Raw genomic sequence first — 25,813 nt, 5'->3', positions numbered from 1 at the left:
AATTAAAACACACCTTAACACCATACACAAAAATAAACTCAAAATGTATTAAAGACCTAAATGTATGGCCAGACACTATCAAACTCTTAGAGGAAAACATAGGCAGAACACTCTATGACATAAATCACAGCAAGATCCTTTTTGATCCACCTCCTAGAGTAATGGAAATAAAAACAAAAATAAACAAATGGGACCTAAGGAAACAAAAGCTTTTGCACAGCAAAGGAAACCATAAACAAGATGAAAAGACAACCCTCAGAATGGGAGAAAATATTTGCAAACAAAGCAACTGACAAAGGACTAATCTCCAAAATATACAAGCAGCTCATGCAGGTCAATATCGAAAAAACAAAGAAACCAATCCAAAAATGGGCAAAAGACCTAAACAGACAGTTCTCCAAAGTAGGCATACAGATTGCCAATAAACACATGAAAAGATGCTCAACATCACTAATCATTAGAGAAATGCAAATCAAAACCACAATGAGGTATCACCTCACACCAGTCAGAATGGCTATTATCAAAAAAATCTAGAAACATAAATGCTGGAGAGGGTGTGGAGAAAAAGAAACCCTCCTGCACTGTTGGTGGGAATGTAAATTGATACAGCTACTATGGAGAACAGTATGGAGGTTCCTTAAAAAACTAAAAACAGAACTGCCATATGACCCAGCAATCCCACTACTGGGCATATACCCTGAGAAAACCATAATTTAAAAAGATACATATACCACACTGTTCATTGCAGCACTCTTTACAATAGTCAGGACATGGAAGCAACCAAATGTCCATAGACAGATGAATGGATAAAGATGTGGCACTTATATACAATGGAATATTACTCAGCCATAAAAAGGAACGAAATTGAGTTATTTGTAATGAGGTGGTTGGACCTAGAGTCTGTCATAGAGTGAAGTAAGTCAGAAAAAGAAAAACAAATACTGTATGCTAACACACATATATGGAATCTAAAAAAACGGTACTGATGAACCTAATGGCAGGGCGGGAATAAAGACACAGACGTAGAGAATGGACTTGAGGACACGGGCGGGGGGAGGGGAAGCTGGGATGAAGTGAGAGAGTAGCACTGACATACGCTACCAAATGTAAAATGGATGGCTAGTGGGAAGCTGCTGCATAGCACATGGAGATCAGCTTCATTCTTTGTGACCACCTAGAGGGGTAGGGAGGGTGGGAGGGAGGCTCCAGAGGGAGTGGGAGGGTGGGAGGGAGGCTCCAGAGGGAGGAGATATGGGGATATATGTATACATATAGCTGATTTGTAAAATGGATGGCTAGTGGGAAGCTGCTGCATAGCACATGGAGATCAGCTTCATTCTTTGTGACCACCTAGAGGGGTAGGGAGGGTGGGAGGGAGGCTCCTGAGGGAGTAGATATGGGGATATATGTATACATATAGCTGATTCACTTTGTTGTACAGCAGAAACACAACATTGTAAAGCAATTATATTGCAATAAAGTCATTTAAAAAGAAAAAAGATGCAGAAAGATTACCACCTAAAGAAAATTGGTAGTTAATAATTTAAAAAACTACAGTCCTTAGGGTGTTCAACCAACTAGATTTTCTTAAGAGATTAGGGCTGTCTCCATGGACTGTTTTCTGAATTATAAGCCTATTAGACAATTTCATGTTTGACAAATAGCTCTTTTCATTTGTTGCTCAGACTACCTTCTTCTCACTACTGTCCTAAACAAACTACATTTCCCTTAGGACACTGAGAATCTGGCACCAGTAACTGGCACATCCAGCTACTGAATCATCTGTTATTCCTGGGAATTTGAAATTCTACAAATCCTGAATTGCTTATTCTAGCAGTCTCCTACTTTAGGCACACGTTTGTTCTGTAAACAGGTTCTTGGGATCTATTATTCTGCATTTAAAGTTTGTTTTAGGACGATAGGCTCCTGTGCAACTGCCAAAATGCATGCTCATGGCAGATAAAGGTGGGCGTGGGGAGGGCCTGCTGTGGTTGTCAGATCCGAGGCCCATTTCTGGCTTTGCTCCTTGTTCCTGCAGGCCTATGGTTGTAACGAAGTACAAAAGCACAGTGGGGAAAGCTGGAGACAATCCCAAAGTCCTTCAATCAGTGAATGGATAAGTGAATTGCAGCACATTCATAAATGGACTACTACTCAGAAGTGAAAATTAACACACTATTGCAGCAACAGGGATGAATCTCGGATGCATTTTGCTTAAGTGAACGAAGCCACACTCCAAATGCTACATATGATACAATTCCATTTATATGACATTCTAGGAAAGGCAAAACTAGTAGAGGCACTAAGGAAAGATCAGTGGTTGTCAGAAGCTGGGGTTTGGAGGGGGTACTGGCTACACAGAGGCAAGAATAAGAGAAATTTTGGGGAACTCCTGGAACTCCTGTATTCTTGACTGCAGGGGTGGTTACAGGACTCCACGCATGTATCAAAACCCATAGAATTGTACACCATTTTACTGTACATAACTAAGAAGTATATACAGTAAGAAAATGAGGATAGTGGTTTCCCTTGCAGCAGGAAGCAGTGACTGGGAGTGAGATGAGGGGTAGGGGTGCCTGCGGTGCTGGTCCCGTTCTGTTTTTTGAGCTTCACGTTGGTTATTACACACACGACGCTGGTTTGTAAAAACTCACTGAGGTATATGTACACTTATAATGCATTTTATATATGTATGTTATACTTCAAGAAAAAGTAAACTAGAGAGAGGGTGAGAGAGAATTCCAGCCTTCACTGTCCTTTGGTCTTGTCCCCCTAATTCTTCACATATCTGTTTACTACTACTATAGGTGACAGAAACGGCTAGAAAAATCCTAGTGTGAAACTCTCCCTGGTAAGGTTTTGTACCTGTTCCTCAAAGTCTCAAACAATAATACCAGGTTACCTGACCACCAATTCTGTTCACAATGCTGTTTAGCGGACCAGGATTTGTTTTGCCAGTTCTCAGGATGGAGAAAGAGCTGGTAGTAGTAGGAAACGAATGAGAAACCAGTCAGTAAGTAGTGACTATTTTATTCTTAAATTGAAAGACAATATATTTTATCTGGGCAATTTAAGTAATTTTTTCCAGACCTGTTTCTAGACTCTCAATAATTAAGGTTCTGGAGAATCGCTAGGGACGGTAGGGTCTAACACTGTACAGAGATGGGAGAATGGCTTATGAAATCTTGATGTCTTCCAGTTCCATGTTTAAGGCTGAGTTACGGTAGGTCACAATCACAGCATCTGTGACAAAGAGTAGGAATCCTTAGAAGAAGAGATGAGTTAACAAGATTATAGAGACTGAAATGTAAATAATTTCTTAACTAAAAGTCTGTCGAAATTTCTCTATAGGGATAAAGAATGGTGCACCATATTCTTCTTTCTCACTCTTCTGCAACCATAAACACACTCCAGAGTAAGAGGAAGAACAGATATTGAGAGTCAAGTATCAGATGCTGTGATTGGTGTTTTGTACACACTGCTCTATTTAATCCTTATTAACAGTCCTGCAAGGTAGTCAATCAAATCTCATTTAAAATATGGCAAAATGAAGTCTCAAGTTAATCTATACAAGGGGAGTTGGAACAATTCCAGGCTTCTGATTCCAAGGAAAAGGGAATTAACTTTTAGGGTGCCCCCTTTATTTGTAATCTTACTGATTCTCAAAATATCTCCGTTTTACAGATAAACAGAAAGAGGGATGACATGACTTGCCCAACTAACGTTACATAACCAGTAAGTGGTAGAGCTGGCATTCAAGTCAAGTCATTCCATAGCCCACATTCTTCACATTATAGTACTCTGCTGCCAAAACCAACGAGAGCTATGTTGTACAATTCTGGAGGGAGATCAATGGAATCTTCAACATTGGACTAAACCAGATACTCTAAATTTGGGTCGGAAAAGTGACATTTTTGTTTTTCCCTGATCTCTTTCAAATCCGACCACCTCAATAAAATCTCTTAATTTCACTAATATTTCCTTTCTTTTAGTCAATAATTCAAATCCTGAGGGACTGAAGAGCCCACTAAATTCAGCTCACAGCAAGGGAGGAAAAGTAACTGGAATGGTAGAAAAACTACTGTTCGAGGAGCTAAGAGTTAAAGGCTCTAATCCTGGCTCTGTTCCTGGTTGCAGTGCAACTTTGATTAGGACACAGGGATCTCTGGGCTTCTGTTTCACCACCTGTAAATTAAGAGTATTAAAGGCAGAATCTTAGAAGGTAGCTGTTTAGTACTTTAGAAAACAAATTTTCCTCATTAGTAAAGTCCCCAAATTGCCACTTTTGGAGTTTAAATACTGTGTGGTGGGTTCAGCAGGTATTTGCTGACCAGAGTGTATTCTGCTGGAATGAGCCCTTCAAGCTTGCTCCCATCATTTTTTGAAGAGTCCAGAGCAGATATGGAATAGGAAAGCAACCAAAGACGTGTAGTCACATTTAAGAGGCATTTTTATTTTTGCCGAATTAAGGGTATTAAGAAGCATATTAAAAATATGGAATATTTCATAAAACATTCAAAATAGTATTATTCCCTGTGTATTAGAATAGTGGACTTTTCCCCCTAACGAATAGTGTTCCATTTTTGGTTCTAAAGAGTTTCTTTCCTTGTATGTCACTATGACAGTGCTGGGCTGACTTTTTTCCCAGAAACAGTCCTTCCAGCTGTGATGGAATGACTTGTTCTGTGGGTCTGTCCTTACTATGAGACTCTGGGCAAGGACCTTCATCTAAGTCTATCTTTACCTGTAAAGGGGCAGTAACATAACATAATTTAAGTCATAGTGCCTTCCACAGTAGGGGCTGAAAAATGAGGCAGCATAGTATATTAGAAAGAACTTGGGACAGAGAAACTTCGATACCAATACCCAGCACTGCCATTTACTAGCTAAGTAATCTTGGCCAAGAGATTCTGCTTAAGCCTTATACTGCGGCCAGTAATTCTTACCTTCTTTTGAAAAATTAAATGATACTAAAGTGTCTGTTGCATAGTAGTACTAAACAATTAGTACTTTTATTAATAATTCTATACAATCTAGAAAGGTGCACAAAAGTATCTTCTTACAAAAAAATCACTTAACAAGGACATTCAGAAAGCAATGTAGTATACATTTTAACACATAAATGGTGTCATTTTATAACCTCTTGATATTTTACAACATTTGACCAGTAAATACTTCAAAATGGCTTATGCTGGGGTCCTGCTATAAGGTGATTTCTGAGGCTCTTGAGATCATTTTACAATAGTTTTCTTCTAATCTATTTATGTTTGGAAACAACTTATTATATTAGCATGTAACAGCTATGGTATATATTTCAATGTGTTAACATATTCAATTCCAAAACCTACAGAAGAAATATGATTAGGTTGCCTAATGATTCTTGAATTCAGTTTACAAATCATGTGATGCCCCAAATTGTTCCAAGAAAACGCTAGCTTGTAAAATAATTTTTTCTTTCAGAATACAAGACACATTTAACATACAGATTTTACAATAAAGTTTATTAGCTGTTCTCCTCTTTCTCATAAATGGAATGGATAATGTTGATAATTCTTTACAAACCAGTACTCATTTGTTAAAGAAACTGTAATGATGAGGTTGTCAAAAACACATATTTAATAAACTCCAAAAAAGCAATGGGAAGCCAAACAGTATTATTAATACAAAAGACCAGAGAAATTGATTTCTGAAATTGTTATCTACTTTTCACTAAAATTTCTTAATTGCTCACCATGGAGATCTGTGCAACTCTACTGCAGAGCAGCTACAAGAGATGAAAGGTGTACAGTCTGAGGGGAAAACACTCATACACATGAGGTTTTTGCCTGTTTGCCTATTAATGAAAGGAGAACTGTAAGGAGGTGGAGACCAAATCCAAACCCAATGACAAGAACAACGGTAACAACACCCAACCCCCCTGAAAAAAATCCCCCACAAAAAACCAACCAGGAACCATTTGAAAACTTTTATAGAAAAGAGGAGAACATGCCCATGTTTTTATGTATAACCTAATTTCCCTAAGGGCTTCTTTCCACAACCACCATCCTCCTGTTTTCACTTCACACGATTAAGGAAGATAAAGTCCAATCAATTAATATTTAACTTAAAACCAAACCAAGAGAGCAGGTGGCAAAAGAAAAAAAATATATTTTAAATATACATATATATGTTTGTGTGTGTGCAACTATGTAAAGAAAATAATTCCCATAGTTACAGAGTTTAAAGAAAGTTATATATATATTTATATATATATATTTTATTATAACAAAATAGTCAGTTATTGTGGGTAAAATAGTCATTAAAATCTGACCCCTAAGAATGCATTTAAAATTTTAGACTATGAATTGGACTCCTTTCCCACTGCCATAATGACTACATCATCACTGTAATGTCTGTTTTGTATTTATGTCTATGAAATTTTCTCAACCTTATGTGTAAAAGGTGAACTCCCCTAGCACCTAAACATGGCCTCAATTCAGAAAATGTGATGATCATTATGTATGAACAACTTTTGTAAGACACTATAAATAGTGTTGCACAAGTAGATTAAAAACATTTAAACATTATTATTCCTAGCAAATCTACTGGGAGGAAAAAAAAACTTCAAACAATAAAAGACTTTAAGATATGAATATGAATATCCCTTGTGAAATTATTAAAGTTAACTCAGATATTAATTTTGAAATTAAAAAACATATTTTCCTTATTTGTCTATAATGAAATATTTGCTTTGATAACAGAAGTCAATTGAGAAAAGGACTTGAGAACTAATATGTTGGCCAAACCATGCTATTAAAGTTAAGCGTGCATTGTTGCTCAAAGTCTACTAAATTATTGATTAAAACCACTTTTCTTTCATTTATATTGAAATTTGGAAAGAATGTATATAAAGCTTCTCTGAAAATCTCTTAAAGTTACTTTCCCTTAAACATTAAGGAATTTTACCACAATTTCCCCGTCTCCCCAAATCTTATTAATAGCTGGTCAGGCCATTCCATCTTCATTTGTGAAAAATGGCCACAAACCAATAGTGAGATAAAATAATACAGATGTTACAACTTGAAGGAGACACTAAGATGTCAAAAATAAGTGCAACTGCAGACCATGATGAGTGGGATATGATTCAACATGGAAGAAGTATTGAAGACAGACTCCAGAAGGAAAGGGCAAAGAAGTGTCAGAGAAAATGAGACTGTGGAAAAGAGAAACAGAGAAACATCAGTCCTCATAACTTTTCTTTTGCTGGAACCCAGATGTAAGGACCAGACTGTTCTTCTATGATCTGCTTCACTTGGTTGTAAATGTCTTCCAGCGTATCTCCCTGTATAATAGCTGTAATGATAGAAACAAAATCAGAAACCTCCATTAAAATTGTCTATCTTCACCATTATAATTGTTGGTAAAACAGCAGAAGCTGTATCTTAGAAATACCCATTCATGAAGAGATACCATCTATGTATTGTTTGCTTAGAAAAGGCTCATTTCATGAATTTTATTTGTCAAATAGAAAAAATTTTACTTAAAAATTTAACAGAAAGCCAGATTTGGTGATTTTTTACTTTGTTTTGTGTATTTGGGAAATAGACACTGAAGTAATTAGAGGCAAAAGAGCATCTCTGTCTGCAACTTACTCTTAAATGTTTCAGCAAAATTATAAATGTGGTAAAATGTTAACATTTGTGGAATACATGTACATGAGAATTGCTGGTACTATTCTTCTGATTTTTCTGTAAGCCTGAAATTATTAAAAATCCTTAAAAAAAACACACACACACGGGTTACAACACCATGACACTTAATGGTACTTAATATGAACACCAAATATAAGCTAATCATTATTTCAAACAAACAATAAACAATAACAAAAACCTATCCAAAGATACCTAAGGAATAATTTAAAGAATAAAACGAATTTGGGAATTGCTACCTATTCTTCTCTTTTTAAACAAACAATATCTTAAAATGGATCAAAATTTATAAAGAATAAGAGAAAAGTCAGTTTCATTGAAGAAGTCAAGTCTGAATGTTTTCCTCTGGTCAGTATGAATTATTCCTGTACACGCTATCTTCATCGACAACCTAAGAAACACTACATTTCAAGATTCCTCATCACTGCAACCTAGATTAGATGAATTATTCTGAAACTTATAGCACTTATTATTACTACTGGTAAATGTGGGCATAGTTCAAAATCCATTTCAATGGGTCAGTTCATATGGCTCCAAAGCAAAATTCTACCATAAAGGGCACTGCTACATCAGATGCCAACCTGTGAAATGTTCAGTAAATTCCTGTTCCAGTTTCATGGCTCTCTCAAACGTCTTTCTCGCTTGTTCTTCCGTCAGACGCTTATTCATTTCCCTATACAAATAAATTTAGAAATTAGTAATTACTACATTATAATACTTTTGAAAAAGGATGACAAAGGAAAGAAGACATATAAAATCATGAAAAGTTGAGCTCCGTTGAGAATCTTAAGGTCATTAAAAACTACATCCAGTCACTGACTATGTAGCTTTTTACTTGGAATGACAGAAGGGTTTCAACACATTTTTTTTTTTTTTTTTTTTTTTTTTTTTTTTTTTGGTGTGGCCTCCCTCTGTTGTGGCCTCTCCCGTTGCGGAGCACAGGCTCCGGACGCGCAGGCTCAGCGGCCATGGCTCACGGGCCCAGCCGCTCCGCGCCATGTGGGATCCTCCCATACCGGGGCGCGAACCCGGTTCCCCTGCATCGGCAGGCGGACGCGCAACCACTGCGCCACCAGGGAAGCCCTCAACTCATTTTTGCATTAGTTCAAGATAGCCAAAAAAACCAAGCATTAATTTGACAGTTTTGACTTAGATGAAAATTTCATATTAAAATATGACTTACAGATCTACTTACCAGTTTATAGATAGTAAAGGGGATACATGAACACATTAAATAATACCATGAGAAGGCAATCAGCAAAATATAGTCTGGGGAAAACTGCAGAATAAATGAGTTGGTTTCTTCAACAAATAAACAGAAAAAAGAGAAAGATATGAAGGGAGAATCTGTAGATCAAAAGACTTAACAAACTGTCACAAACAGACCTTGTTTGGAACTTGATTCAAACAAATTGAAAAAAATTAAACAAAACTTATGAAACAATCAAGAAAACATGAACTGATGATATCAAGGAATTACTGTTTTAGTGTGACATAGTGATTTTTTTCTTCTTTATGCTTTTTCATATTGCCTGAAACTTCTACAATGTGTATGTATATTTTTTATACAGCAGGTTCTTATTAGTTATCCATTTTATATATATCAGTGTATATATGTTTTAGTGTGACATCACAGTGATGTTTTTTAATGAAGAATTTTATCTTTCAAATATATACAAAGATGTACAGATGAGATCGTACAATGTCTGGGGTTTGTTTCAAAATAATCTGGAGTGGAGGGGTAAGGAGGTGGGGGGATAGATGAAACGAGATTGGTCACAGTTGATAATTAATGTTACAGCTGGATGATGGATAAATGGAAGTTTGCTCCCAACTTAAGAGGGAAAGCTTTCAATGTTTCATCATCAAATATGATATTTGCTTTGATATTTTGTAGACGACCTACATCAGATTAAGGAAATTCCCTTCTATTCATAGTTTAAAAAATATTTTTGTCATGAATAGATGTTAATTTTATCAAATGCTTTTTCTGCATTTATTAAAATGATCTTTTTTTACACTAAAAGCTATTTTTCTTTTTTCTTTTTTTGGCTGCGCCGTGCGGCTTGTGGAATCTTAGCTCCTCAACCAGGGACTGAACTTGGGCCACCACAGTGAAAGCGCCGAGACCTAACCACTGGACCGCCAAGGAATTCCCCGTAAAATCTGTTAATGTGGTACGCTACACTGATTTTTTAAAAAATTGAAGTATAGTTGATTTACCATGTTGTTAGTTTCAGATGTACAGCAAAGTGTTTCTGTTATACACGTATCTATTCTTTTCATATATATATATTCTTTTTCAGATTCTTTTCCATTATAAGTTATTACAAGATACTGAATATAGTTCCCTGTGCTATATAGTAGGTCTTTGGTGTTTATCCATTTTATATATAGTAGTGTGTATCTGCTGTTAATCCCAAACTCCTACTTCATCCCTTCCCCTCCCCTTTGGTAATCATGTTTGTTTTCTATGTCTGCGAGTCTTACACTACACTGATTTTTAAAAATTACTTTAAAAATTGTGGTAAAATATACACAATATAAAAGTTACCATTTTAGCCATTTTAAAGTATACACTTCAGTGGCATTAGTACCTATGCAAGCATCACCACCATCCATCCCTATAATTCATTTCATCTGGTAAAACCAAAACTCTATACCTATTAAAAATAACTCCGCACTCTTGCCTCTCCCTGGCCCCTGGCAACCACCATTCTTTCTGTCTCTGTGATTTTGACTACTCTAGGTGCCTCATATAAGTGGAATCATACAGTATTTGTCTTTTTGTGACTGGCTTACTTCACTTAGCATAATGTCTGCAAGGTTCATCCATGTTGTAACACATTGCAGAATTTCCTTCCTTTGTGTGCATATACCATATTTTGCTTAACCATTCATCTGTCGATGGACATTGAGTTTCTTCCATGTTTCAGCTATTGTGAATAATGATAACATGAACATGGGTGTACAAATATCTCTTTAAGACCTTGTTTTCAATACTTTTGGGTATATATTCAGAGGTGGAATTGCAGGATCATATAGTAATTATGATTTTTAGTATTTTGAGGAAGTGCCATAACTATTTTCCACAGCAGCTGTGCCATTTTACATTCCCACCAACAGTACACAAGAATTCCAGTTTTTCCACATCCTTGGCAGCAATTATTTTGTTTATTGACAGTAGCCATCCTAATGGGTGTGAGGTGGTATGTCACTGTAGTTTTGATTTGCATTTCCCTAGTGATTAGTGATGATAGGTATCTATTCATGTGCTTACTGGCCATTTGTTTATCTTCTTTGGAGAAATGTCTATTCAAGTCCTGTGCCCATTTTTGAATCAAGTTTTTTTTGTTGTTGTTGTTGAGTTTTAGTTTTCTATATATTCGGGATATTAATCTGTTATCAGACATATGACTTACAGATACTTTCTCCCATTCTGTGGGTTGCCTTTTTATCCTGTGGATAGTGTCAGTTGATATAAAAAGTTTTAAAATATTCACAAAGTCTAACCTTCCTTTTTTTCTTTTGTTACCTGTGTCTTTGGTGTCATATCTAAGAAATCACTGCCAAATCCAGTGTTACGAAGCTTTTGTCCTCTGTTTCCTTCTAAGAGTTTTACTGTCTTACATTTAGGTCCTTGATCCATTTTTAGTTGACTTTTGAATGTGGTGTTAGGTAAGGATCCAACTTCATTCTTCTGTATGTGGATATGCAGTTTTCCTAGCACCATTTGTTGAACAGACTGTCCTTTTCTCATTGAATGGTCTTGCATCCTTGTCAAAAGTCAACTGACCATTTCTTCCCCCTGGTCTTTTAGCTCTGTCGTGATGCCAGTACCACAGCATTTTGATTTCTGTAGTTTGCAATAAAATTTGAAATCAGGAAGTGTGAGTCTTCCATTTTTTTGTTCTTTTTTAAAGACTGTTTTAGCTATTTGGGGGTTCCTTGAGATTCTATATGAATTTTAGTATGGATTTTTCTATTTTTGCAAAAAATGTCATTGGGATTTTGATAGGCATTGCATTGAACGTGTAGGTCACTTTGGGCGGTACGGACATTTTAACAATATTAAGTGTTCCACTCCATGAACATGGACTGTGTTTCTACTTATTTATATCTTAATTTCTTTCAGCAATGTTCTATAGTTTTCATTGTACAAGTCTTTCACCTACTTGGTTAATTCCTAAGTATTTTATTCTTTTTGATGCTATTGTAAATAAAATTGTTTTTGTAATTTCCCCGTCAGATTGTTCATTGTTTATGTATGGAAATGTAACTGACTTTTGTATGCTGACTTTGCATACTTCTACTTTGCTGAATTTATTAGTTCTAATGGCTTTTGTGTGGAGTCTTTATGGTTTTCTACAGATAAGATCATATCATCTGCAAACAGAGATAATTTTGCTTCTTCCTTACCAATTTGGATGGCTTTTTTTTCTTGCTTAATTCCTCTGGATACAACTTCTAGTACTACATTAAATAGAAGTGGTGAAAGCAGGCATCCTTGCCTTATTCCTGATCTTAGAAGAAAAGCCTTCAGTCTTTCACCATTGAGCATGATGTTTGCTGTCAGTTTTTCACAAATGGCTTTTATTATGTTGAGATAGTTTCCTTCTATTCTGATTTTGTTGAATATTTTTATCGTGAAAGGGTGCTAAATACTGTCAAATGCTTTTTCTACATCAGTTGATGATCATGTGATTTCCCCCTTCATTTTGTTGATGCGGTTTATTACAGTGATCCATTTTCATATGTTGAAACATCCTCGCATTCCAGGAATAAATCCCACTTGCTCATGGTGTATAATCCTCTTAATATATTGATGAATTGTTTGCTAATATTTTGTTGAGGATTTTTACATCAATGTTAATAAGGCATATTGGTCTACAGTTTTCTTGTAGTTTCTTTGTATAGCTTTTGTATCAGGGTAATGCTGGTCACACAGAATGAGTTAGGAGGGATTGGCATTAGTTCTTCTTTTAAATGTTTGTTATAATTCACCAGGGAAGCCATCAGATCCAGAGCATTTCTTTGTTGGGAGTTTCTGACTACTGATTCAATTTTCTTAATATAGGGTGTATAAGTTATATGTATACAAAACTTACTATAGTTACAGGTCTATTCAGATTTTCTATTTCTTTGTGATTTAGTCTTGGTAGGTTTTATGTTTCTAGCAATTTGTCCACCTAGGTTACCCATATTTTTGGTGCCCAATTGTTCATAATACTCTCAGAATTCTTTTTATTTCTGTATAATCAGTAGTAATGTCCCTACTTTCATTTCAGAGTTTAGTTTCAGAGTCTTTTTTTTTTTCCCTTAGTCTGTCTACCTAAAGGTTTGTCATTTTTCTTGATCTTTTTGAAGAATCAACTTTTGTGGCCTAACATATGGTCTACCCTGGCAAATGTCCCATGTGCACTTGAGAAGAATGTGTATTCTGTTATTACTGGCTAGAGTGTTCTGAATATGTCTGTTAGGTCTATCTGGTTTATTGTGTTGTTTAAGCCCTCTAGTTCCTTATGTATCTTCTGTCTGGTTGTTCTATCCATTATTTTGAGTGGGGTACTGAAGTCTCCAACTATTATTGTAGAGCTGTTTCTCCCTTCAATTGTGTCAGTTTTTCCTTCAGATATTTTGATGATATGTTATTAGGTACATAACTGTTTATGATTGTTATATCTTCTTGCCATATTGAAACTTTAATATACAATGTCCTTCTTGTCATATATAACCTTTTTTGATTTAAAGTCTATTTTGTCTGATATTGGTATAGCTACTCCTGATCTCTTTTGGTTACTATTTGAATAGAATATCTCTTTTACTTTCTCAACTTGTGTCTTTGGATTGCATGTGTTTTATCCAGTCTGCCAATCTTTGTCTTTTGATTGGAGAGTTTAGTCCACTTACATAAATTACTGAAAATAAGGACTTCTGTATGTGATAATTCACTTCTCTCTTGCTGCTTTCAAAATTCTGTCTCTTGTCTCTTGACAGTTTGATTAAAATGTGTTTCAATGTGGATCTCTTTGAGTTCATTTTACTTGAAGATTGTTGAGCTTTTTGGATGTTTATATTCATGTCTCATCAAGTTTGGGAAGATTTCAGCCATTATTTTTTCAAATATTCTCTCTGCCTTTTCTCTCTTTCTTCTAATACTGGGACTCCCAGATGCATATGTTCTTCCGGTTGATGGTTTCCCACAGGTTCCCCTTAAGATCTGTTCACTTTTCTTCAGTCTTCTCTTTCTGTTCATAGCCTTGATAATTTCCATTCTTCTATCAAGTTTGCCGAATCTTTGCTCCTGCCTGCTCAAATCTGTGTTTGTATCCCTCTTTGAATGAAATTTTCATTCAAAAATTTGAATGTAATTTTTCATTTCAGTTATTGTACTTTTCAGCTCCAGAATTTCCTTTTGGTTTCCTACCTCTTTATTGATGTTTCCATTTTGTTCACACATTGTTTCCTTGGTTTTTCCACATCTTCTTTGAGTTTGCTGAGAAACTTTAAGACAGCTGTCTTAAAGTCTTTGTCTAGTATATCTGCCATTAGGTCTTTTTCAGGGACAGTTTCTATTGATTTATTTTTTCCCTTTGAATAGGCCATACTTTCTTTTTTATTTTATTTTTTGCATTATGTGGGCCTCTCACTGTTGTGGCCTTTCCCGTTGCGGAGCACAGGCTCCGGACGCGTAGGCTCATGCATGGCTCACGAGCCCAGCCGCTCTGCGGCATGTGGGATCTTCCCGAACCGGGGCACGAACCCACGTTCCCTGCATTGGCAGGTGGACTCTCAACCACTGCGCCACCAGGGAAGCCCTACCCCTTTTTTTTCTTTTTTTTTCATACTTTCTTGTTTCTTTGTATGCCTTATAAATTTCTATTGAATACTGGACATTGGAATCTTATAATGTGATAATGCCAGAGGTAAAATTCTCCTTCCTTTAGGGTTTCTTGTTTGTTTTTAAATGTTGTAGGATGCCTCCATGCCAGGATTAGCCTGAGGTATACGCATAAGGTCTTCTCAGATCTTTTCTGAGCCTGTGCCTTTCCCTGGGCATGTGTGTTGACTTTCTGAATACTCCTGTATATGTGAACGTCCTAGTCTGGCTCCCAAATGGGAAAAAGAAAATGTAAAAGAGGGAAAAAAGGCACCAGCCCCTTCACTCTCTAGAAGTCACTTCAGTCTGAGAGGTGGGTCCCTGCAACAGTGGCAGTGGGGTTTGCAACAATGGCTCCCTGCTTCTGTGTCTGCACCTCCACAATCAGAAGCAGGAATCAGCTATCTGAGCACAGATTCCCCAGTGTTTGGAGGACAAGGTCCTTATTCCCCACGTTGGCTCCACAAACTTTATATAAGCTGCTCAAGGAATGAGTGCATGGCTACCTGCTAGGAGGCTGAAGGTGGGGAAATGGGTAGTTCCTACCATGGTAAGAGGTGAAATAAATCAAATTTGACAGTTCAAACCATCCCCTAGAAGCTGCAAGCCTTCAATGAATTCCTGAGTTCCAAAATACAGTTGACTCTTGAGCAATGTCAGGGTTAAGGGTGCCAACCAACCCTCCATGCAGTTGAAAATCCATGTATAACTTAACAGTCGGCCCTCCCTATGCTTGGTTCCTCTGTATCCATGGTTCTGCATCCACAATCAACCGCAGATTGAGTAGTATTGCAATATTTACTACTGAAAAAAATCCATGTTTAAGTAGACCCATGCAGTTCAAACCTGCGATGTTCAAGGGTCAACATCAGACAGATTCTGCAAGTCCAACTGTTGTCTAGGTGGGGAGTTAGATTCCTGGTGCTTCCTACTCCATCTTCTCTCTAGCTCTATTCCTGATTAATCTTAAATGTTAGCCTAGCCTTGCATTCCTTAAATAAACCCAACTTGGCTGTTGTATTTTATCTTATTAAAAAAATTGGTGGATTCAAATTGCTCATATTTTGTTAAGGATTTCTGTATCTATATTCACGGTAAGACTGGTTTGTCATTTTCATTTCCTGTGAAATCTTTCACAGGTTTTGGTATTAAATTAATGCCCATAAAATTAGTTGAAGAATCTTTATAAGACTGGTATTACTTCTTAGTTTTTGGTAGAATTCAGTAAGTCCTTTTGGCTCTTTTATTTGTGGGAAGGCTTTTCATAACAAAGTCAAGTTCTTTAGGAGTACAGGTCTAGATTTTCTATATCTTTTTTTCCTTTTCTATTTCTTCAGATTTTTTTAAAGTATAATTTTCAAACATAAAACAGAAATATCATAAATGTATATCTTGATGAGTTTTCAGCAACTTATGCTTACCTGTATATCCGGTACCTAGACTGAGATAGAGAACATTACATCAGCACCTAAGAATCTGGGTGTCTTCACTCCAGGCACCAACCTACCCTCAAAGAGTAACCTCTACTTGATTTCTCTAAGCAATGATTAAATTTGGGATCATGGAGTATATATACTTTTAGGTCTGTGTGTAGTTGGAGATTGCTCATTCTCATTACTGTAGAATATTTCATTTTGTGTGAATATGTCATATTTATGTAGGCTCTGATGGGTATTTGGATAGTTTCTAGTTATTTAGTATAGTATTTCCATCTAATCTAGTACATGCCTTTGGTAAACATATGTAAACATTTCTGTTGAGTATATATCTAGGAATGAGACTTTTGGGTCCTAAGTTATGTGTATGTTCAGCTTTAGGAGATACTGTAAACAAGTTTACCAATGTGGATGTATCAATTTACACTCCTATCAGTGTTATGAGCTTCAGTTGTTCCACATCCTTGCCAACATTTGGTATTTTTTCATTTTAGCTATTTTAGTATAATATATGACCTTGTGGTTTTAATTTGCATTTCCATGATTAAGTACTATCTAAAATGTTTATTAACTATTTGGATCCTCTTGTGAAGTGTCCAAGTCCTTTGCTCATTTTTCTACTGGGTTGCCTGTATTAACATTTTTAATGTCTACTGGATGTGTAGTGATATTCCCATTTTCATTCTTGATGTTATTTATGCCTTTAAAATTTTCTTTCCTTGATCTTTCTTATTAATAGTTTATAGTATTTTCAAAGAAAACATTTTTGATTTGTTAATCCTCTCTACCATATGTTTGTTTTCTAGGCTACTACATCCTCCAAATTTATCTACTTGACAATTTTATTACCATTGAGTTCAAAACATTTATTAACCTATGGAATGACTTATTCTTTGATCCACAGAATTTCCAAATATTTGGGGATTTTCCAGTGATCTTTAAATTATTCATTTCTACTCTAATTTCATCATGCTAAGAGATATTTGTTTTTAATCATTTGAAATCTGTGGCTTAGCATATAATTAGTTTTGGTAATTATTTTAAGTGCACTTGAAATCAAGGTGTAAATTTTGCAGATGTTGAGTGCAGTGGTCTATGTATGTCAGTTAGGTAAAGTTTCTAATTTGTGTTGTTGTATATTCTTATTTATTTTTTTATTTGTCTGTTTTCTTATTCTATTACTTTGTGATTCTTTTGTTACGTTCGCCCACTATAATTGTGCAATTATTATTTTTCCTATATAGCTGTCAATTTGTGCTTTAGATATTTTGAGACTGTGCTACTAAGAGTGCAAAACAAATGTATAAATATATCTTCCTAATGGAGTGAACCTTTAACTTCTATGAATATCCCTTTTTATCTCTAGTAATACTATTTACCTTAAAGTTTACTTTGAAAGTAGTATAAACCAGCTTAATTTATTTAGTGTTTGCATGGTATATCCCTTTTTTCTATTCACTTTCAGCCCTTCCACAGACTAATAATTAAGGTATGTCTTATGAAAGCAACATATAATTGATGGGTTTTATAGCACACTATCCCAAAATATGGTACTTTGGCATACTGAATATTTTATGTTGAAGGAATCTGAAAAATGACAGGTACAGGAAGGACTCTCTGACCTTCCCCTGAAGCAGGTCAATAAGTCCTTCATGTGAGAGGTGACCTCCCTATATCTGAAGAAAAGGACCATCCTTATCTCTGACAACGGAGGGAAGCTAAGAGGAATTTGAATGAATAAGCCTTACTAAGTTTCCACTAGTTTACTACTCTTAAGTCATATCGTCTGGTCCTATCACATTTTCCCATCACTCTCCACTCTTCATCTAACCTAGTATAAAAATGTTCAGGTTTAACCATTCCTTTGGGTTTTCATTTTCTTAGGAAGGGTCCTATGTCATGTAAAACTTAAGTAAATTTGCATGCTTTTCTCTTGTTCATCTGTCTTTTGTTACAGAGGCCCAGCTGAGAACCTGGAGGAGTAGAAGGTAAAGATTCTTTTCCTTTTCTACAAAAGCAACATATAATTATTTATTTTTCATTCCTCTATTCTGACAATTTTTGTATTTTAACTGGACCATTTAGTCTAGAATTTAATTAATGAAACATTTGGGTTAATTTATACTATCTTACTATCTGTATCCTTTTGCCCCACCTATACTATGTTTCTATTTGCTCATTCCTCTCTTTTAATATTTATTTAAATTCTATTTTCTGTCCTCTATTAGGTAAATATTTATACATTATTTTATTCTCTTAATGGTTACCCAGAGCTTCACTGCCCAATTAAGCAGGTACTGGACACATGTGACTATTTAAACTTAAAAATTTTAACATATGTTACTTTATACTTTAGTATATTAATGTTGATGATTATGATAGTTAATATAAAGAGTGCTTATTTAATCCTCACAACAACCCTCTGAGGTGGGTATACTATTATTACCTGCATTTTACAGATAAAGGAATTGAGATGCAAAAAGGCTAAGTAAATTACCCAATCTAATAAGTAACAGAGACTGGATTTGTACTTAGAGGCTGTGCCTTAGGCATTTACACTTACATGATATTTTCCATGGATTTGGGTTTAATAAAAATGGAGATTGGGTAAAGTTGTGCAATCTGTAATCTCTTTATGGCATTTCCAGACACATCGAGGATACAGTGTTTGCCCTAAAACAGAGGGAATAGGGAAGAAAAACAAGTGAACCAAGTATTTTCAACTATATCAAAGGTACATTTCCTACAAGTACAAAATCTGAATTATGATATGTTTGGATCCTGTTCACTTTAAGCAAACGTGTCATTTCTGTTATGAAGACAATGAATAATGACTATGGATAACTGGTTTTCCATTCTCAAATATTACATTTAAAAAGGAATGAAAATACAGTTCCCTTACTCCTAGCTTTCACAATCAGTAATCTCTCAAAATGGCAACCAATATGGGTTCCTATCTTTTACTTTGCTGAGAAAGGGCACTAAAAAATACCCTGAGTTATCATCTTACCACAACCATCATTTCATAAAAGAATATATGATCAAACAAGAATGTAAAAGTGTAGGATAAAGGAGAATCTTTAAAACTGAATAAATTTAAATTTATAAAACCTCACTACCACTCTCTGTTCTATCTTTCATCTTACTGGTGACCAGTAAAAACTTTATCACAAACTGAAGCATTTGGAAACCCTAATTCTGAATTTAAGATGCTTTCCTGACATGCTTAAATTCACTGCCAAAGGCCATTAAGGTTTTTAGTAAAGATGAGCATTTCCATGTTAAATAGGGTAGTACTTCTAATTTATCAAACAGATTTTATTATAACATTTAAAGTCAGGTACTACCCCATAATGCGTCTTGTAATCTAAGGGCTTGAATCCACTTGAATGAATGATAATTTCAACTCAGTAGGACTATTTAAAATTAAAAAATTAATATTTTATGAATACTTCAAACATATAGAAGGTAAATAACAGATATACATGTACTCACCACCTCCTTTTATTAGATATTACTATTTTACCTGATTGCTTAGAAATTTTAAAAAACTTTACATTGAAACATTAACATTCTATCTTGTTTGCTTTATTTTATCTCCCTCTCTATATATGTACACAATAGTTTAACAGTAAATTGCAAACATAAGACTTCTTTACCCCTTATTTCCTAAACACAATGACATCTCTTACATAACCACAGTATAATTTCAGTTGGTCATCTAGTATCCTTTGCTGCAAAAGGAAAAAAGTATTCTTGATCTAGGGTCCAATCCAGGACCACACACTGCATTTAGTTGTAATGTCTTTTTAATCTCTGTCAATCTGGCACAGTTCTTTAGTCTTTGTCTTTCATGATCTTGATATTTTTCAAGAGTACAGAACATTTTTTTTCATAGAATATGCCTCAACCTGGGTTTGCCTGATGTTTCCCATCAGATGGCAGGATACACATTTTTGGTAGGAATACCACAGAAGTGATGTTGCATCCTTCTCAGTCCATCATATCATGAAGCATAAGATGTCCACTAGTGATGTTAATTTTGATCACTTTTTAAAGGTTTTTTTTTTTTTTTTTTTTTGGTACGCGGGCCTCTCACTGTTGTGGCCTCTCCTGTTGCAGAGCACAGGCTCCGGTCGCGCAGGCTCAGGGGCCATGGCTCACGGGCCCAGCCGCTCCGCGGCATGTGGGATCTTCCCAGACCGGGGCACGAACCCGCGTCCCCTGCATCAGCAGGCGGACTCTCAACCACTGCACCACCAGGGAAGCCCTTTAAAGGTTTTTGTCTGCCAGATATAGATTACTATTTTCCTTTTGTAGCTGATAAGTATTTGGGGGAAGGATATGTTGAAACTATGTAAATATCCTGTTTCTCATCAGGTATTGATTCACTCATTAATTTTAGCATACACTGATGATTCTTGCCTGAAACAATTATCATGGTGGTTGTCAAGAAAGCTCTCCTAATTCCATCATTCCTTCTAACCTTATTAGTAGACATTCTAATGATGTAAGGTAAAGCTTTCCCTTCTATCTACTTATTTATTTATTCATATATTTATATATACCATTATGGACTCTTAGATTCTTGTTCTCTATGTTATAATCAGTTATTATCATTTATTTTAATATTCCAATTATGCCAGACTTGGCCACTGGGGGGTCTTACAGGTTGGTTTCAGTGTCTTTTTGACATATTTGTATCATTCTTTAAGCACTTCCTTAGTTTTCTGACAGAGCAAAATGTTCTAGGCTCATCTTGTACTTGCCCAGGGGAATCGGCCATTATTCTAATGAGTTCTGGACCTTTTTAATGGAGGATAGTATTTAGAAGCCAAGATCTAGACACTAGATATTCTCATTGTTTATGGAGGAGTCATCATTTTTAGGCCTTCTTTGTGGACAGAGCAAGAAAACATATATACACATTTATATTTCTGTATCTGTATTAAGATGCATGGGTTTATATTCATATCTCTAATTCCAATCCAATTACCATAGTTTATTCTACCCTATCCCCTTTCCATATTTCTAAAATCCCTTCTTTGACAATGAGAAATCTAGCTCCCATCAATTGTCAATGTATTAATTTATTTGCTCAACTCTAAAATATACCTTAAAGTAGTTTCAGACCTATTAACCCATACCACTCTAATTAGAGTTCAATATTTGTTCATAGGCTTTCTGTCTTTAGCCTGTCTTCAAGGATTATTGGGATTAAGACTTCTCCCCGCCTTCCTCTCTTCAATGAAGTTACTTGAAAATTAACTTAAAAACAACTATTTGAAACAGTTAGACTAGGTTTAGTTTGCTTATATATCATTCTGCTTTCCCCTCATCTTCTCTTTTTGTTTTTTTAATATACAAAATGTTAACACAGTTCTAAAGTCAAAATTATACAAAAAGGTATACCTGGAGAATTGCTACACCTCCATCCCTTCTACCTCAATCCCAATCTCCCATCATTTCCACTCCTCCCTCGTAGGTAACCGATCTCAGGTTTGATTTATCATTTTTATATCTTATTTTTGTGTGAATTGTGTAGTTATATCTTTTGTCCATTTTCTAATAGATTTTGGTCTCTATTCGCTCAATTTTTAAGAGTTTTTAATATTCGGGAATATCAGCCCTTTTCTTGAAGATTTTTTGTTTTTTTTGTTTTTTGTTTTTTTGTTGTCAGTTGTTTTTTGACATTGGTAATGGTGTTTTCTATTAGTTTTAGGAAAAGTTTTTTGGTCAAGCAAAAGTCTTTTTGTTTTCATGTGTTCAGAAGTTATCAGTCTTTTGCTGTATTTGAATTTTGATTCATGGTTAAAAAAACCTTCCCTATGCCCAGGTTATATTTTCTTCTGTCAATTGTATTAGAGTCAATTTTTGTGTATGGTGTGAAATATGGTTCGTTTATTTATTTATTTATTTGGTTGCACTGGTCTTAGTTGCAGCACCTGGGCTCCTTGGTTGCAGCTTGCAGGCTCCTTAGTTGTGGCATGTGAACTCTTAGTTGCAGCATGCATTTGGGATCTAGTTCCCTGACCAGGGATTAAACCCGGACCCCCTGCATTGGGAGCATGGGGTCTTATCCACTGCGCCATCAGGGAAGTCCCCCTGAAGTATGGTTCTAATTTACCTTTTCTCCAGTTGTTCCAGTACTATTTACTTAAAAGCCCATTATGAAAAGCCCCAGTGATATGAGATTGCACCTTTGTCATATACTATATTTTCATATGCATTTGGGTCTTTCCTGGATTCTCTTTTCTATTCTACTCGTCTTTTTCTCCTATTCATGGGTCATTAACACACTGTTTTAATTAAGAAGTCTTAATAGTATTCTTTAATATCTGGTAGGGCTAGAATCTCTTGTAGACTTTCTTTTTGTGTTGCCCTGGCTTCTCTTATGAACTTCAATTCAATTGTCTAACCCCATAGAAAAGCTGGTAGTTATTTTTACCGGGATTGTGCTCATATATAAATTAGCTTAGACAGAACTGGCAACTTTACAATGTTGAATTGTCATAGCTAAGAACAAGGGATGTCTTTACATTTGATCAAGTCTAATATTCTGTCTTTCAGGAGTGTTTCACAGATTTCTTCATGTAAGTCTGCATATTTCTCATTAAGTCTACTAAGTATTTTACATGCTATCTCTTACATTGTAAATGGGGTGTTCTCTATAATCATCTAGTTGATTACTGTTCATGTAAAAGAAAGCTATTAATTTCTGCATATTAATTTTATATGCTACCTTACTCTAGCTTTTTATTTTGTATCTTTGATTTTATGTCTTTAATTTTATAATAAATTTATATTTTACAAAATAAATTTTATAATGAATTTTGTATGGTTTCTAGGTTACTATATTATCTGAAAACAGAGATAGTTTTATTTCTTTTCCAATTCTTATGCCTCTGATTGATTTGTATTGTGTAATAGCATTGACTAATACCTTGACTAGTAGTAGAGATAATGGACATCCTTGCCTTGCTCCTATCATAATGGCACTGCCTCAATATTTCTCCCATTAAGGATTTCGATCCGTCCATCTCAATCTTTTTCTTTTTTTCTCTTTAAAAAAATTACAACAATTTCTGTATTTTTGAGATTTCCCCCTCCCAGGAGAGGTACTGGATTTTACCAAATGCTTTTCAGGCATCTGTGAATATATGATTTTTCTCTTTAGATCTGTTAATGTGGTAGATTACATTAATGGATTTCCTAATATTGAGCTGACTTTAAATACCTTTAATCCCATTTGGTCATGGTATATTATTTTTGCAATGTGGTATTGGATTCTGTTTATTAAAATATTTAACACTTTTGTATTAATATTTACCAGTGATACTGATCTATAATTTTCACTGTCTTCATCAGGTTTAGATATCAATATTAGACTTGCTTCATAAAAAGAATGCTCTTGAACAGTATTTATAGAGCTTTAGGATGATCTAACCTTTCAAAATTTATTAGAATTCCCCCATGAAGTCATCTGGGCCTGATGCTTTTTTTGGCATAGTTTCTTGATAACTTGCTCTATTTCTTCTAAATATTTCATCTTTCCATCTCTAATAAGTCAATTTTGGTAAACTGTATTTTTCTAGGAAATTATCCATCTCAACCAAGTTTAAAATTTTATTTATATAAAGATATGCAATATAGTCTTATAAGATTTCATAATATTTCAATGGTTATGTCCCCTTCTCATTTCCTGTGTCTAGTGTTTGTGATTTTCCCCTTAAAAAAAAATCACGTTAGCTAGTAGTTTGTCTATTGTGTTATTTCTTTCTAGATCTTCTGCTTTTCTATTCTCCACCTTAATTTCTTACAAAAATCCGTTTTATTATTTTTATTATAAAGAATATGTATGCAAGTGACAAAAAACTTAAGTAGTTCAGAAAACATATAATGTTAAAGATACAAGTTCTGCTTTCCCCCAAAGCACTAGGAGGAATGTCAGGTTAAAGAAAAAAAGGCTCAGTTAAGGCATAACTGACATACAATAAACTGCAGATATTGAAAGTATACAATTTGCTAAGTTTTGACATGTGTATACACCTTGAAATCATCACCATAATCAAAATAATAAATATATCAGTCACTCCCCAGTTTCATGCCTCTTTGTAACCTCTCCTTCCTGTCCTTCTCCAAGCAACCACTAGTCTGCTTTTTGTTACTATAGATTAGTATGAAATTTCTAAAACTTTATATAAGTACAATTATTCAGTATGTAGTTTACTGTCTGGCTTCTTTCACTCAGCATAACTACTTTGGGATTCATCCATGTTGTTGTGTAACATCAACAATTTATTACTTTTTATTGCTGAGTAGTAGTCCATTACATGAATATACCACACTTCGTTTATCCATTCACCAGATGAGGGACATCTGGGTTACTTCCAGTTTTTGCCCATTATAAATAAAGCTGTTACAAATATTCATGTTAAGTCTCTGCATGGACATACGATTTCTTTCCTCCTATCTCTGTCAAAACTTGGTAATGGTCAGTTTAAAAAAACTTAGCCATTCCAATGGGTATGTAGTGGCTCCTCATTAAGGTTTCAATCTGCATTTACCTAATGACTGACTGTGTTGAGTATCTTTTCACGTGCTTATTGGCCATTTTTATATCTTCCTTCGAGAAACGTCTTTTCAAATCCTTTGTTCATTTAAAAATAGGGTTGTCTTTATTATTGTGATGAAAGAGTTCTTTACATATTCTAGATACAAATCTTTTATGATATATGATGTGAAAATATTTTCTCCTAGCATATGGCTTGTCTTTTTATTCACTTAACAGTGTTTCCCCACCCCCCAAGAGCAGAAGTTTTAATCCTGATGAAGTCCAATTTATCATTTTTTTTTCTTTTATGGATCATGCTTTTGGTATATTATCTTAGGAATCATTGCCAAACCCAAAGTCATGAAGATTTTTCCTATGTTTATAGTTCTAGGATTCAGATTTAGGATCTATTTTGAGTTAATTTCTGTGTACGGTATGAGGTGTGGCTAGTCAATTGTTCCATCACCATTTGTTGAAAGAATATCCCTTTCTCCACTGAATTGCCTTTGCACCTTTGACCACAGCTGTCCATATATATGTGGGTCCATTTAAGGATTCTCTAGTATGTTACACTGATCTACCTATCTTCATGCCAATATCTTTATGCACACCATCTTAACTGTATTTTTATAAATTTTAAAATGAAGTAGTGTGAGTCCTTCAGCTTTGTTCTTTTTCAAAGTTGTTTTGGCTATTTTAGATCTTTTGCATTTCCATATAAACTTTAGTATTATTATCATGTCAATTTCTACAAAAAGAACTCCTGGGATTTTTTATTGGGGTTGTACTGAGCCTAAAGTGCAAGTGAACAAAGCTGATATCTAAACAACACTGAGCCTTTCAATCCATGAGCATGGTGCATCTCTCCATTTATTTAGGTCTTCTTTAATTCTCTCAGCAATGCTTTGTAGCTTTTAGTGTATTGATCTGCAAATTTTTTTGGTCAGATTTATCTCTAAGTATTTAATATTTTTTAATGCTACTACAAATAATGTTTTTTAAAATTTCAATTTGGTCTAGTATATAGAAATACAATTGATTTTTGTATATTGATCAATACTGTATCCTTTGATCTTGCTAAACTTATTTACTAGTTCTAGTAGCATTTTTTTTTTTTGTAGATTCTATCAGATTTTTTACATAGACAATCATGTCTGCAAATAAGGACAATTCTACTTCTTCCTTTCCAATTTGGATGACTTTTATTTCTCTCTCGTCTTACTGCACTGGCTAGGACCTCTAGTACAATGCTGAA

General features: G+C 35.0%; 1 protein-coding gene across 4 annotated transcripts in view; it reads right to left on the bottom strand.

Annotated features, from left to right (window-relative positions):
- Window positions 1-4,274: 4,274 nt before the first annotated feature.
- The window catches only part of DLG1 (discs large MAGUK scaffold protein 1), a 298,658-nt gene continuing 277,119 nt past the window's right edge, over window positions 4,275-25,813 (bottom strand). For 2 of the 4 annotated variants that reach the window (XM_024124272.3, XM_024124273.3), the window contains exons 15-17: window positions 18,568-18,677; window positions 8,270-8,361; window positions 4,275-7,332 (exon numbers count right to left, since the gene is read on the bottom strand). In XM_024124272.3, the coding sequence (XP_023980040.1) occupies window positions 7,226-7,332; window positions 8,270-8,361; window positions 18,568-18,677 (309 nt within the window). In that variant the 3' untranslated portion in view covers window positions 4,275-7,225. The remainder of the gene's footprint in view (window positions 7,333-8,269; window positions 8,362-18,567; window positions 18,678-25,813) is intronic. The other 2 variants (XM_055084660.1, XM_024124264.3) reach the window with 2 other exon arrangements.

Source organism: Physeter macrocephalus, chromosome 1 (genome assembly GCF_002837175.3).
Source record: "Physeter macrocephalus isolate SW-GA chromosome 1, ASM283717v5, whole genome shotgun sequence".
Classification (NCBI taxonomy): domain Eukaryota; kingdom Metazoa; phylum Chordata; class Mammalia; order Artiodactyla; family Physeteridae; genus Physeter; species Physeter macrocephalus.
Note: the sequence above shows the minus strand (reverse complement) of the source record. Positions and strands in the feature narration are given on the sequence as shown.